The sequence below is a fragment of the Saccopteryx leptura genome, chromosome 5, assembly GCF_036850995.1.
Source record: "Saccopteryx leptura isolate mSacLep1 chromosome 5, mSacLep1_pri_phased_curated, whole genome shotgun sequence".
Taxonomy (NCBI): domain Eukaryota; kingdom Metazoa; phylum Chordata; class Mammalia; order Chiroptera; family Emballonuridae; genus Saccopteryx; species Saccopteryx leptura.
Window position 1 is genome coordinate 107,292,502 of NC_089507.1, and position 13,366 is coordinate 107,305,867.

Genomic DNA, 13,366 nt, shown 5'->3' on the forward strand with positions numbered 1-13,366 from the left:
GTGTGCCCTGTTCATATTTGGCAATGATTTCTTTTTTCAGCTCAATCGTTGTTCTCACAGCTTTCCGCTTACCTTTGTCTGCATTACCACTTCTGGCTTTCTTTGGACCCATGTCTAAGGGTTAAATTCAGTGTACAAAGCGTGCACAAAGCGTGAGTCTCTCCACAAAGCGTGAGTCTCACCACAAAGCGTGACAAAGCGTGACTCACACTGATGACGCAGGCAAGGCGCGCTCGGCCGAATGAACGCCATTCGGCTCAACTCGGCTAATCTCGGACGTTCGAGTTCCAAATATTTGTTCAGATTCCAAGACAAAATTTTCTCGAATTTCCTGGTCGAATACCGATTTGGTCGAAAGTCAAGGCGTTCGAGAACCGAGGTATCACTGTATGTGGCGTTCATGGCTCTCTCAGCCAAAAAGGCTCCCGACCCCTGCCTTAGGAAATAGGCAGAAAGGGTCACATAAGCACTCACCTGCGACCTAAACCCACCACTAGCTCAGTCTATGCTCCATTATGTTGTACTGGTCTGGTTCTAAGTATATACTGTGCCTTGAGATATTTCCTAATCACAGTAATTCATATATTTAAATTATAAGCAAATTTTAAAAAGTTATAGGGAAAGTTATACTCAAATATTGTAACTGACATCAGTATGCTCTCAAAAAAGTTTGAAGGTCATTCTTCTATATGAGACAATCACCATGCAGAGACATCAAGTGACTTACCTAAGTCTTAGAGTAAGTTAATGGTTGAGTTTGAAATACAATCCTTGAGGTCTCCAAAACCCAGTGCTGTTCCCTTTCCACTAAAACACGGCTTTACTGAATCCAACTGCTGGTGTCACCCCCACATGAGAGCCGACACCGAATTCTGTGCTAGGCTAACCCTAGACCACTAATCTGGATAGTGTTTTAGGTACCCTCCAGGCTTAAAACGTTATTTCATTACCCTCAATTCCAAGTCCCTACACTACTTCTAATAAAGAAAACAAGAAATTCACTACTTCTAATAAAGAAAACAAAAAATTCATCCCTGGCTGGTCGGCCTGGCATGTGGAAGTCCCGGGTTCAATTCCCAGCCAGGACACACAGGAGAAGCACCCATTTGCTTCTCCACCCTTCCCCCTCTCCTTCCTCTCTGTCTCTTCCCCTCCCACAGCCAAGACTCCATTGGAGCAAAGTTGGACCCGGTGCTGAGGATGGTTCCATGGCCTCCGCCTCGGGCTCTAGAATGGCTCCAGCGGCAATGGAGCAACACCCCCGGATGGGCAGAGCATCGCCCCCTGGTGGGCATACTGGGTGGATCCAGGTCAGGCACATGCGGGAGTCTGTCTGACTGCCTCCCCACTTCTTACTTTGGAAAAATAAAAAAGAAAAAGAAAAAAAAAGTTCAATAAGATGTTTGAATTCACACTTTCCATATACATGGCTCTTTTTTTTAGGTAAATCCAAAGTCATATTTTTACAAAAGATCAAAGAGGTAAGTTATTAACCTACCAAAGAATTCATGGGCAAGTTTTCTGTATTTTTAAATAGCGTGATATAAAAATTCATCCATTATATCATTATAACAAATTTTACTGTTACTCCATAGGTGGCAGTATTGTACCAACTAGTATTGTATTATGATAATACTAATCACTAACCTGTTTAAAATAAAGGAAATTAACACAGTGGGGTCAGAAAGGGCCACTGAACCATCTATGCTAATCTCTCATCTGGCCAAGAACTAATCTGAAGTAATGAGCACTCACTTCCTAAATCCCACTAGCACAAATTCTCTCCTAAGGGCCCTACATTTACCTAACTGGACTTCTACAGCCATCAGTTCAGTAATTGTACCAAAACCAGAAGCAATTCCAAAAACAATTAGAACTTATGCATTTAGAAATTCTTTTCTGAAAATGTTCTGTATTAAATGTGTATGTGCATGCATGGAGTGTGTGAGTGTGTGTGTGTGTGTGTGTATGTGTGTCAGAGCTACTGATTACCCAAATGGATACATGGTTTTTGACAAAACACTCTCTAAGGAAAATGTAAACATGTGTCCCACTTGTAGAAAGTTCCTTGCTTACTTGTGTAATTTATTTTATTGTCTTTAGGTTCAACATTTATTGCTAAACCAGGTAATGTGCCAGAAGCTGGGGAATTAGAAGATAAACAGGACAATTCTTACCTCAAAGAACAGAATCAATAAGTGGAGACAATAGAACAGTGTGGTAACAGCAGATACATGCCATTATTTGCTAAACACAGGGCCTTCTTCTGGAGCCCATATGGCTATAACCACCCTGAGAAACCTTACTGAGAGAGGGGCTTTCCTCTAGCTGTCTTTTCATGTTTCTTTTTCTCCCAAGATTTCTTGGAGACCACATGCTTCTTTAAGAACCTGTTTATCTACATCTCCTTTTTTAAAAAAAAATTTAGGCCCTGGCCCGTTGGCTCAGCAGTAGAGCATTGGCCTGGCGTGTGGGGGACCCAGGTTCGATTCCCGGCCAGAGCACATAGGAGAAGCGCCCATTTGCTTCTCCACCCCCCTCCCTCCTTCCTCTCTGTCTCTCTCTTCCCCTCCCGCAGCCAAGGCTCCATTAGAGCAAAGATGGCCCGGGTGCTGGGGATGGCTCCTTGGCCTCTGCCCCAGGCGCTAGAGTGGCTCTGGTCGCAGCAGAGCAACGCCCCGGAGGGGCAGAGCGTCGCCCCCCGGTGGGCAGAGCGTCCGCCCCCTGGTGGGCGTGCCAGGTGGATCCCAGTTGGGCGCATGCGGGAGTCTGTCTGACTGTCTCTCCCCGTTTTCAGCTTCTAAAAAAAAAAAAAGAAAAAAATTAAAAAAAAAAATTTAAACACTGCATTTTAAATGTTTACTACAATTTCAAACATAAACAAAGATATAGAGAATGCTATAATGTACCCATTCCCCCCTTCAACTATTATCTTATGGACAATTTTGTTTCATATAAACCTTTTTCACTTCTCTCCCCACCACCCCCTCTCCTCATTATTTTGAATCAAATCATACCTCTTACAGTAATTCATAAATGCTCAATTATACATCTCTAAAAGCATTTTAAATAAACAAAATTAGAATACCATTATCCTATTTTTTTAAATTGATAACTTAAATCACAAAACAATGAAAACACAAATTTCCTCAATTGTTTCTTTTCTTTACATTATGATTAAAATAAAAATCATACTTTGCAATTAGTTGCTCTGTCTTTATGTCTCATTTAATCTATAGGTTTCCCCTCCCTCCCTCCATTTGCTTTTCTCTTAAGAGTTTTTCTGTCAAGACACTAAGTGGTTTGTCCTGTAGTTACCCTCAGGCTGGGTTGCACTAATCAAATACCCAGATGTCATTTATTTGTTCTTCTGTCCCCTATAATTCCTGTAAGTTGATAGTTACAGGGGCCTGATCACACAGTTCCCGGTCCAGGCTACTTCACAGGCTGTGTTGTGTACTTCTTTGGGGAGTACATAATTTCTGGCTGTCCCTCTTGTCTGTGATGTTAATCGTCATTGATAATTACTGTCCAGACCCATTATTTTAGTAGTTTATTAAAAAATCACATTATTATTTTATCTTCTTTATTTAAAAAAAAAACTTTTACGCCTGACCTGTGGTGGCGCAGTGGATAAAGTGTTGACCTGGAAATGCTGAGGTTCCCGGTTCGAAACCCTGGGCTTGCCTGGTCAAGGCACATATGGGAGTTGATGCTTCCAGCTCCTCCCCACCTTCTCTGTCTCTCTCCTCCCTCTCTGTCTCTCTCTCTCCATTTCTCTTTCCTCTCTAAAAAAAAAAATGAATAAATAAAATTTAAAAAAAAAACAAAAAACTTTTACTTATTGATTTTAGAGAGGAAGAGGGATGGAATGAGGGAGGAAGGGAATGAGGGAGGAATGGAAGGTGGAAGGGAGAGAGGTGAGGTCAAGAGGGGAAGGAGGGGGGGGGAAAGATCTGAACAGACACCATTCCAAAAAGATAAACAATTGGTAAGTAACCACATGAAAAAAGGGAGGGGGAGAGGGAAGGGGAGAGGGAGGGGGAGAGGGAGGGGGAGAGGGAAGGGGAAAGGAGAGAAAAACATCAACCTGTTGTTCCACCTACTGATGAATTTACTGGTTATTATATATGCCTTGACTGGGGATTGAACCTGCAACCTGGCGTATCAGGATGGTGCTACCCAGCTACCCAGCTACCCAGCTAGATCATTTCTTCTTTATATTATACCTCTTTGAAAGTAACCATTTGGAGGCTTGTACCAGCAATGGTCTTTGACATTCATACCATCCATACTTGCATATATTGCTCAATGACACATCTAAATTTCCTTATCTGAAACTTTCATTTAGCAGCTAATGCATATTTTAACTTATTGCACATAACACATTTAAGTTAACAGAGTTAAGCTGAAAGGTTCATAGAAAAAAGAAAAGCATATAAACTGGACTTTATTAAGACCTTCTGCTCTTAGAGACATTAAGAGGAGAATGAAAATCCCAGCCAAAACTTGGACAAAATATCATATTTACAAGTCACATAATCTGATAAAGGGCTTGTATCCAGACTATATGAAGGACTCTCAAAGTTAACAGAAAGTGAAACAACCCCATAAAATATGGGCAAAAGATCTGAACAGACACCATTCCAAAAAGATAAACAATTGGTAAGTAACCACATGAAAAAATGCTCAGTGTCATTAGTCCCTAGGGCAGTGGTTCTCAAAGTGTGTGCCCTAGAAGATTTCCAGGTGTGCCCTATGGTATTCCAGATAAATATGTGTCTGTTGGGGACCAAAAAACCAACAGGGTTTTTGGGGTTTAGATTTTGGGGGGGACAGAAGTGTGGGGAATTGGCTGTAAGGTGAGAGTCTGCCCACCCCCCCCCCCCCACCTCCACCTTGCCTGATTAGGTTGCTAAAGGCTGTTAAGCTGTGGTGCTGGATTGTTTACACTACCCCCCACGGAAAGACTGGAGGCAAGTTTCTTCTATCCTTCGGTATAAAGTTAAGATGATATGTATGGTGGGGGTTTTCTGCACTCAACACAGTTTGCCTTTCAAATATATGCCCAAACGTTGAAGAAATCACTAGGACACATCAGGTTCATGTTTCTCATAAACATAAGAATGAACAAAACTTAACACATTAGCGCCCCGGGGACCTGCCGAATTTACTAAATCTTACTAAGAATATAATTATCTAAAAAGATAATTTCTTATCTTTTTTTTAACCCCTTTATTACAAATTCTAAAAAGCGTAACAAAAAATGTAAACATAAAAATATTCTTTAATGTCAGAATAAATTTAATTTTGTCATATTTATTTTGTTTAATTACCATAAAAGCACGCTTGGACTTTATATATTTTTTCTTTAATATTTGACTTAATTATTATATTTCTCAGAAATTTGTATATAGTGCACCTACAATTATTTGTAGGATTTTAAATGTGCCCAAACTTCAAAAAGTTTGAGAACCACTGCCATAGGGAAATGGAAATTAAAATCACAATGAGATAACACAACATAACTATTAGGACTTCTAAAACTATGACTGACTATACCAAGTGCTGGTGAGAATATGCGGCAACTGGAACTCTCATTCATTGACTGTGGAAATGGAAAATGGTACTACCACTTTGGAAAACAGTTTGGCAGTTTCTTAGGAAATCAAGACTGTGACTTCCATATGACCGAGCCACTCTACTCACAGGTGTTTATCCAAGAAAAATGAAAGCATATGTCTATCTAAAAATCTGTACATGAATGTTCATAGCAAAAAATAAGAAAGGACCCAAATGTCCATCACTAGATGAATGGATGAACATGTTGTGGCAAATCCATGCATAAAATATATGTCTATTATTTAATATTTTGGAAAACATATACCATATGCCTAAATCTTGGGTTTGATGATCTAATAATTCACAGTATGAATACAATGAAAATGTCTTAAATAGTTGTTATTTCTGTAAGAAGTGTATTTTTAAATTAACCACTAGTAATAGGAACTATCATTTTTAAACACCAACTGTGTTTCAGGCACCCTGCTCAACACTTCATATCTATAATGTTTAGTCCCTGTAATAATCTAGCAAAACTGTGTTGTTCCAATTGTACAGATGAGAAAACTCAGGGGCACAGAGGTTAAGTAACTTATCTGAAGTTCCCCAGCTAAAAAGTAGTGAAACCTAACCTTTCATCAACACCTTCCCGAACCGTTTACAGATTAAATCCAAACATGTTACTGCGGCATTTGAAGCCTTTGCAGTGACCCAAACTGCCCCTCCATCTCCATTTCCCTCCCTACACTTCAAACCATTTGCTGTTGCTTCATCAGCATGTCCAGCAATGTCATGCCCAACTCATGCTGCTCCCTTCTCTATGCCTACTAAATCCTACGCATCCCTCAAAGCTCAGTTGAAATGCTATCTGTTGGGCAGATAAAATGTATTATGCTCACTTTGTTAAAGATGGCCCTGCCCACGTGAGGCCATCGCCCAGGTGATATTAATGTGCGTTGAGAATCCTTGTAGCCTGGGGCTTGGTTTTGGGATTAAGCCTTTCCCACCCTTTTTGGTGTGAGGTGGTACAATCCTATCATGCCTCAGAGAAGTGACTTTGTATTAGAGACTTCCCTATTATGTATATTGGATTAAGGGTTTGGATTTCTACACTATAAAATGGGGTCGGAGTGGGAGTTTGCTCTCTTGGTTCCTGGGATGATTAGAGGAGAGAGCAGAGCAGAGAGCAGCAGAAGGAGGCCACGTGGAGTAGGCCAGGAGAAGCAGCCAAGATGGCGGAGTGCTGAGTGAGATGCCAGTTTGTGTAGAGTTTGTATCTGGGATAAGGAAGGAGATGGGGAACTGAGGAGAATAAGGCTGGTGAGCTAGAAACCTTTGATTCTAGGAAACTCAGATAGGTCAGTAGCTTTGTGAGCACTGAATGTGAGTGGGTTTTGGAGCCCAGTGTATGTTTTTACTTGCCCGCCGAGTGCAAGCTAGGATTAAAGACTATGGCCCACCAGTTTGTGGCTCCGTTGTTTCTTTACCGACTGTCCGAATCCAATGCGAATCTGCATGGGCCGGGCTGCTGTGATGGTGGCCCTGGCCGTAGCTCCTGGCTATACACTGTCTCCCCCACAAAGCTTTGTTACACTGACCTAAAACCTCTATAGATACTTATTTCATTTCTTTTGTTGGCCCAGGAAGGTTATACTTCTTCAAGGACAGGACCTAAAATATTTATTAATCTTATGTTGCTTAGTTAACCTAGGAAAATGCACTTAGCCTCAAAAGTATTTGTTGAAAAGGAAAAAAAAAGGAAAGAAAAAAAGCTCACTTCCCTACCCATATTTACTTATATTTTTAATTTATTGATTTTAGAAAGAGAAAGAGGGAAGAAGGGAGGAAAGGAGAAACATCAATTTGTTGTTCCACTTATTTATGCATTCGTTGGTTGATTCTTGCATGTGCTCTGACCCAGGACTGAACCCGCTATCTTGGCTTATTGAAAATACACTCTAACCAGCTGAGCTACCCAGCCAGGGCCCTTACATCCTTTTTTTTTTTTTTTTTTTTTTTTCCCTTACATCCTTTAAATGTGTAATTCTACTGAGAATTCACCCTAAGCAACTAATTCAATAGAGATAATAAAAATAAAATGTTATTAGGGTTATTAATCAGTTATCATATATCTACTCTACACTTATATGACCATGAAAGACTGTATTTATGAAAATTACATATAAATATTTGACAGAATAATAAATGAAAACAATATACTATAGAGCAGATACTATAACTACAATACTCTATAATGTATATTCATTCACAATAAATATTTATTGACTGCTTCATGGAGCTTACACTTTAATAGAGGATGACTGAAATCATCAATAAGACAAGTTAGTAAAATACACTGTATAATTATATGGCAATAAGTGGGATGGAGAAAAGCAGGAAAGGGCAATAACGAGTTTTTCAGTGGGGTTACTATTTAAATGAAGATAGCCAGGTAAGGCCTCGCTGAGAATAGGTTTCAATAAAAACCTGAAGGTTAGATAGTCATACAAAACAATTTTTTAAAAGGTCATGCTAGTTTATAGAATTATGCAAGTTTTTTCACACTTCTGTAAAAACTGTACTTCTTAAATATTATTTTATTTTCAAAACTATTACAAAAAAGTAATAAACATTCCAAAGTTCTGCTAAGAGAAAAGCAAAACCCCATTAAACGCAGACCTTCGGGTTCCACTTTCAACACTTCTCTAGCCTTATTTGCCACGGTTCCCCAACTTCCCAATTAAATCAAAAGAAAATACCCAAGCTTTATCACATTTCATGCCTATTTCCAAAATTTCTCACTGGAAAATATTTACCCTCTACATATGTAAATCCTATTCCTTCTTCAAATCTCAATGCCTTTAGAAAACCTCCAAAGAATTAGTTACATAGATCATTCCGTTTCAGTTATCCTTGCCTTTAACAGAGATGAAATGACAAGGAACCATCTCACAACAGGCAGGGAGACAGAGAAGTTTCAGATAAGCAGTAATTTGCTGGGGCAGGTTGGAAAGAGAGAATGAAGTGTGAGAAACCAAAGGCGACAGCGTTAATTCTGCTCTAGGTCGGGTAAGTGACCTAGAAAATTTCGAAGAGGGTGAGATGGTTAAAAGTCACGGGAGGTATATGTTGGATATTATACGAAGAGTGAACAGCCTGAGCAAAAATGAAGAGAGCTATGAAAATTAAAATGAATGGTGCGATAGTCACTGTGTAACAACGTGTAAGTCAAACTCAAAGCCAGAAACAAAACTACAAAGTATTAGTAAATGGAGCATGGGGCCCTAAAGATGCTGGACATGACTGACACGCTCCAATAAGACAGGGTGTTTTTGTGTTTTGGGGTTTTTTTTAACAGTCCCAAGAAAGAAGCTCTAGGAAGTATGTTTACTTAAAAAATAAAAATCGTGGTGACAGTAACAGTTTTAAAAGAAACCTCTGCCCAGAGATCTGCAACACGAGGGAACGCACACTAGGGGTCGGCAGCCGAGAAAGCGGGTTTGGGGCACCAACGGGACAGCTCCGGGCTCCGGGTTGGCTGAACACAGGCGTTTCTCCAAGAACAGGAGCAGCGGCGGTGCCCGGGGCGGTCGGGCAGAAGCAGCCTCCCCCGCCGATCGGCCCCGCATTCCTGGCCGGGTCTATACTTAACCTCCGGCCCGCGCCTGGCCGCCGCGCCACGCCGTGCACCGTATTAGGCAATGCCCGTGAGCTGGGCCCGGTCCCCCGCCCCGCTCCATTCAACCCGCCGGCTGGGCCGGCGGCTCCCGCGCCCCTCCCCCACGGCCTCTGCCCGCGCCCCCACGCCGCAGCCCGGCCCCGCGCGCCCCTCCGCGCGCCCCACCTGCGCGCCCCTCGAGTCCGCGCCCCCAGCCGTCCAGCCGGCGCTGGGCGCGCGGAGTATCAGGACACAGCAGCGCGGGGAGGCCTGAGGGAGCGCAGGGACTCTGGGGCGTACGTACCCCGCGGTCATGGCGATGTTGTAGAAGGTGAGCCAGGCGGTGGCCGCCCAGCCTAGGCGCCTTCTCTTGCTGGGGGCCTCCCTCTCCTCGGTGTCGGAGGCACCGCCGTTGGTGCCGTCCTCCTCGCTGGACGCCATGGTTGCGGTGCAGCCGGGGGAGGTGGCCGAGAGGGGAAGGGGAGTGGGCGGGGGCCCTGCCCAGCGCGCCGCTGAAGCGCCGCTGCCCGCTGCCGCCGCCTCCGTCAGGCGCCCCATCTGCCGCGCGCAGGGGGCTCGGCGACGCCTGCCCGGCCGCCGGAGGGGTGGAGCGGGCGCCCCCGGCCGCCGCCCCGGGCGCTCCGCCCCCGGCCCGCGTGAGGGCGCGCGAGGCGGAGACCCGGCGGCCCCGCCCGGAGCGCGGGGCCTCTGGGGCCCCAGAGTCCGTGGGTACGATTTGTGGGCTTTTACGAAACACCTGCCTGCTGGCTGAGGGAACCTCCTCTCAGAGAGACGCCGCAGGCGCCGGGTGCCTTGCTACGGCATTCGGTCAGGACAGACTCACCTGGGCTTCGAGTGGCCCTGCCCCACCCAGCCTTTCATAAAGTGGTTTCTGGATGCCGAGACAGGTACAGGGATATTCCCGCTAAAGCTTCATTCTTAAGAGCTTTGGGGGAAGAAATTTCCACTTCACCTGGCTTCATTTTTACTGGCCTGAGGGGCGTGGGATAGTGGGAACACAATAGGACTGACCATGGAGCCAGGTGTTGTAAGGGCATTGATTTATATGCAGCGCAGAATGGTTCCTGTTTGAGGGAAGCTCGAGGAAAGAGGACATGGCAAAAAAAACCAACGAAGAAAAGTTTGAATACATAAAGGCATTCCACAGACCTAGAGCTCACAAGAACCATTTCCCAGTAGGAAGCTACTATCCCACTGTTCTTCACGCTATAGTTTTCCTTTATTCATTTATTTGTTTGTTTAATTTGCTTATTTATTTAAATCTTCCTCCAAATACAGTTTCTCCTAATAGCTCTTGCCTATTTCCCCTTCAAGAAGGCAGGGTCTGGAGTTGCAGTACTGAAATTCAAACCCCAAATTTCTGGCTCCACCAGTCTGTGTGAACTTGGGCAGCTAAACCTCTCTATGCCTGTTTCTTAAATGGAAAGAATTTAAAAACCTACCTCATGTGACTGTTGTGAGATTTAAGTGAAATCATCTGTGTAAACCACTTACAGGCCTGAAACACTTTGAGTCCCCCCAAATCGGCATGTCAGCACTCTTCTGTCAATTCCAGAATTCCGTCCATCCAGGGGAAGAAATTCTGCTCAGGCCAACGGAAGTGATCTGTTTAATAGGAGCTCCTCCTGGAACTTGAAAACTTTGCCCCAGTCCAGGGCCAACCACCCAACAACTGTAGAGACCCAGGTCTGGGAGCTTTTCAGCTATGGCATCATCCTTATGTGGATGGAGTAAAGGGTTGGAAAAGACAACCAAAAGGGAAAAAAACAGAACCTGGACCATGCTGCACTCCAGGCTCTTGGCCCATGGCCCAGGTAGTACTACCAGCCTGCTCCAGGTAATTTAGGTAATTTTGAGGAAGACATTCCAATAGGGGAAGGGGGAAAAAGGGGATGGGGAGTTTGAGGTATGCCTGGGGAAGAAATAATAGCTCAAAATTGTTCAAATTTGATAAACACTATCAACTACTATTTTTAAAGGCAATTAAATTGGAAAGGAAGAAGTGAAACTATTTGCAAATGACCACATTGTATTATAATTATGAAGTCCTAAGAAATCTACTAAAAAGTTACTGGAACTGGTTGCAGGATACAAGGTCACGTAACAATCATTTTCCACATACTAGAAAAGAACTAGAAATTAAAATTGAAAATAAAACCACATAATGCTTATCAGCATGCTAAATAATGAAATGTGAAGGGATAAATTTTAAAAACTTGTACAATGAACCCTACACATCACTGCCAAGAGAAAATAAAGACCTAAATAGCTATTCCATGTTCATGAATTAGAAGACTCAGGATTGTTAAAATTATCAGTTATGCCCACCTACCGGAAGAAAACATTTCAATTTAACAAGTAACTCAAATGTATATGGAGATGCATAGGAAGAACAAAGTTGGAGCACATACATACCTGTTCTTAAGCCTTAGTATAAAACCATAGTTCATATGACAGTGTGGTAGGTAGGCATAAGGACAGACATATATAGATCAATGAAATGGAATATAGTCCAGACCCATATGTCCACTGATTTGCAACAGATGTCAAGGTAAGTCTTTTCAACAAATGAGGCTGAAACAACTGGATATCCACACAGAAAAAAGAAAAAAAAAGGAACCTTGATCCTTACCTTACAGCATAGACAAGTATTAATTTGATAAGGATCATATACCTTATTATAATCTTTGTGACCTTGAGGAAGGCAAAGATTTCTTAGATACAATGACAAAAAAGGGTATTAATCTGAAAAAGAAAAGACAGATTGAACTTCATCAAAATGTAAAACTTGCCTGACCAGGCGGTGGTGTAGTGGATAGAGCGTTGGACTGGGATGGGGAAGGACCCAGGTTTGAGACCCCGAGGTATCCAGCTTGAGTGTGGGCTCATCTAGCTTGAGCAAAAGCTCACCAGCTTAGACCCAGGGTCGCTGGCTCCAGCAAGGGGTTACTCGGTCTGCTGTAGCCCCATGGTCAAGGCACATATGAGAAAGCAATCAATGAACAACTAAGAAGTCGCAATGCTCAACGAAAAACTAATGATTGATGCTTCTCATCTCTCCGTTCCTGACTCTCCCTGTCTATCCCTCTCTCTGACTCTCTGTCTCTGTAAAAAAAAAAAAAAAAAAAAGTAAAACTTTTACTATCCAAAGACACCATTTAAAAAGTGAAAATATTCATAATGTATCAGACAAGGAACAAGTCCTGTGAAAAAGAACACAATACTGTACACACAACATGAATTAATGTCGTAAACTTTAGATGAGCAAAGGAACACAGACACAAAAGATTACATAGTTTATGATTACATTTATATTTAAACTAGAAAAGAAAAATCTAATGACAAACAGAAAAGTTGTCTGGGGTTGAGGATGTGCATATGGATAGAACAGACTGAAAATAGACACAGAATCCTTTTAGAGTAATGTAAATGCTCTATTCATTGATTGTAGTGTTACCCAGATATATATCCATACATTTGTCAAAACTCATCATATTAAACACATAAAATGGATACATTTCTTTGTGTATAAAGTATTACTTAGAATTTACTTTGAAGTATCATGGATAGTAAATATTTTTTAAAATGTAAAACTTACGATATTATTGATATGTTTACCATAAAACCCAAATACTGTGGCAGAATGGGCTTGTATGTTGCAGTTAATATATAGTTTCTCCTCCAATTATTCCTTTAAACCATATGACATGAAATCTAACTCATTTTCACAATGGCTGTGTGTTTTACAAAATTGAATGTGACATTTTGAAAAAACTTTGAATATCTTAATAATAACATACAAACCTTTTCTTTAAAAAGTAAAATGAATTTTAAAAATCTAAAAAGAAACCTGACCTGTGGTGGCATAGTGGATAAAGCATTGACTTGGAACGCTGAGGTCGCTGGTTCGAAACCTTGGGCTTGCATGGTCAAGGCACATGACGGGAATTGATGCTTCCTGCTCCTCCTCCCCTTGTTTGTCTGTCTGTCTGTCTCTCTTTCTCTCTCCTCTCTAAAATGAATAAATAAAAAAACAAAAACAAATAAGTTACTATGTATAATATACAAATAGGTGATACCAAATGAATGGAAACTGGGACTTGTCCTCATAAAGCTAACAGAACT

The 13,366-nt window shown here is 42.1% G+C and overlaps 1 protein-coding gene across 1 annotated transcript in view; it reads right to left on the reverse strand.

Moving 5' to 3' along the window:
- The window catches only part of HACD1 (3-hydroxyacyl-CoA dehydratase 1), a 28,303-nt gene extending 18,428 nt beyond the window's left edge, over nt 1-9,875 (reverse strand). The window contains exon 1 of the mRNA XM_066385931.1: nt 9,525-9,875. Coding sequence (XP_066242028.1) covers nt 9,525-9,778 — 254 coding nt within the window. The 5' untranslated portion in view covers nt 9,779-9,875. The remainder of the gene's footprint in view (nt 1-9,524) is intronic.
- Between the last annotated feature and the right edge of the window lie 3,491 nt (nt 9,876-13,366).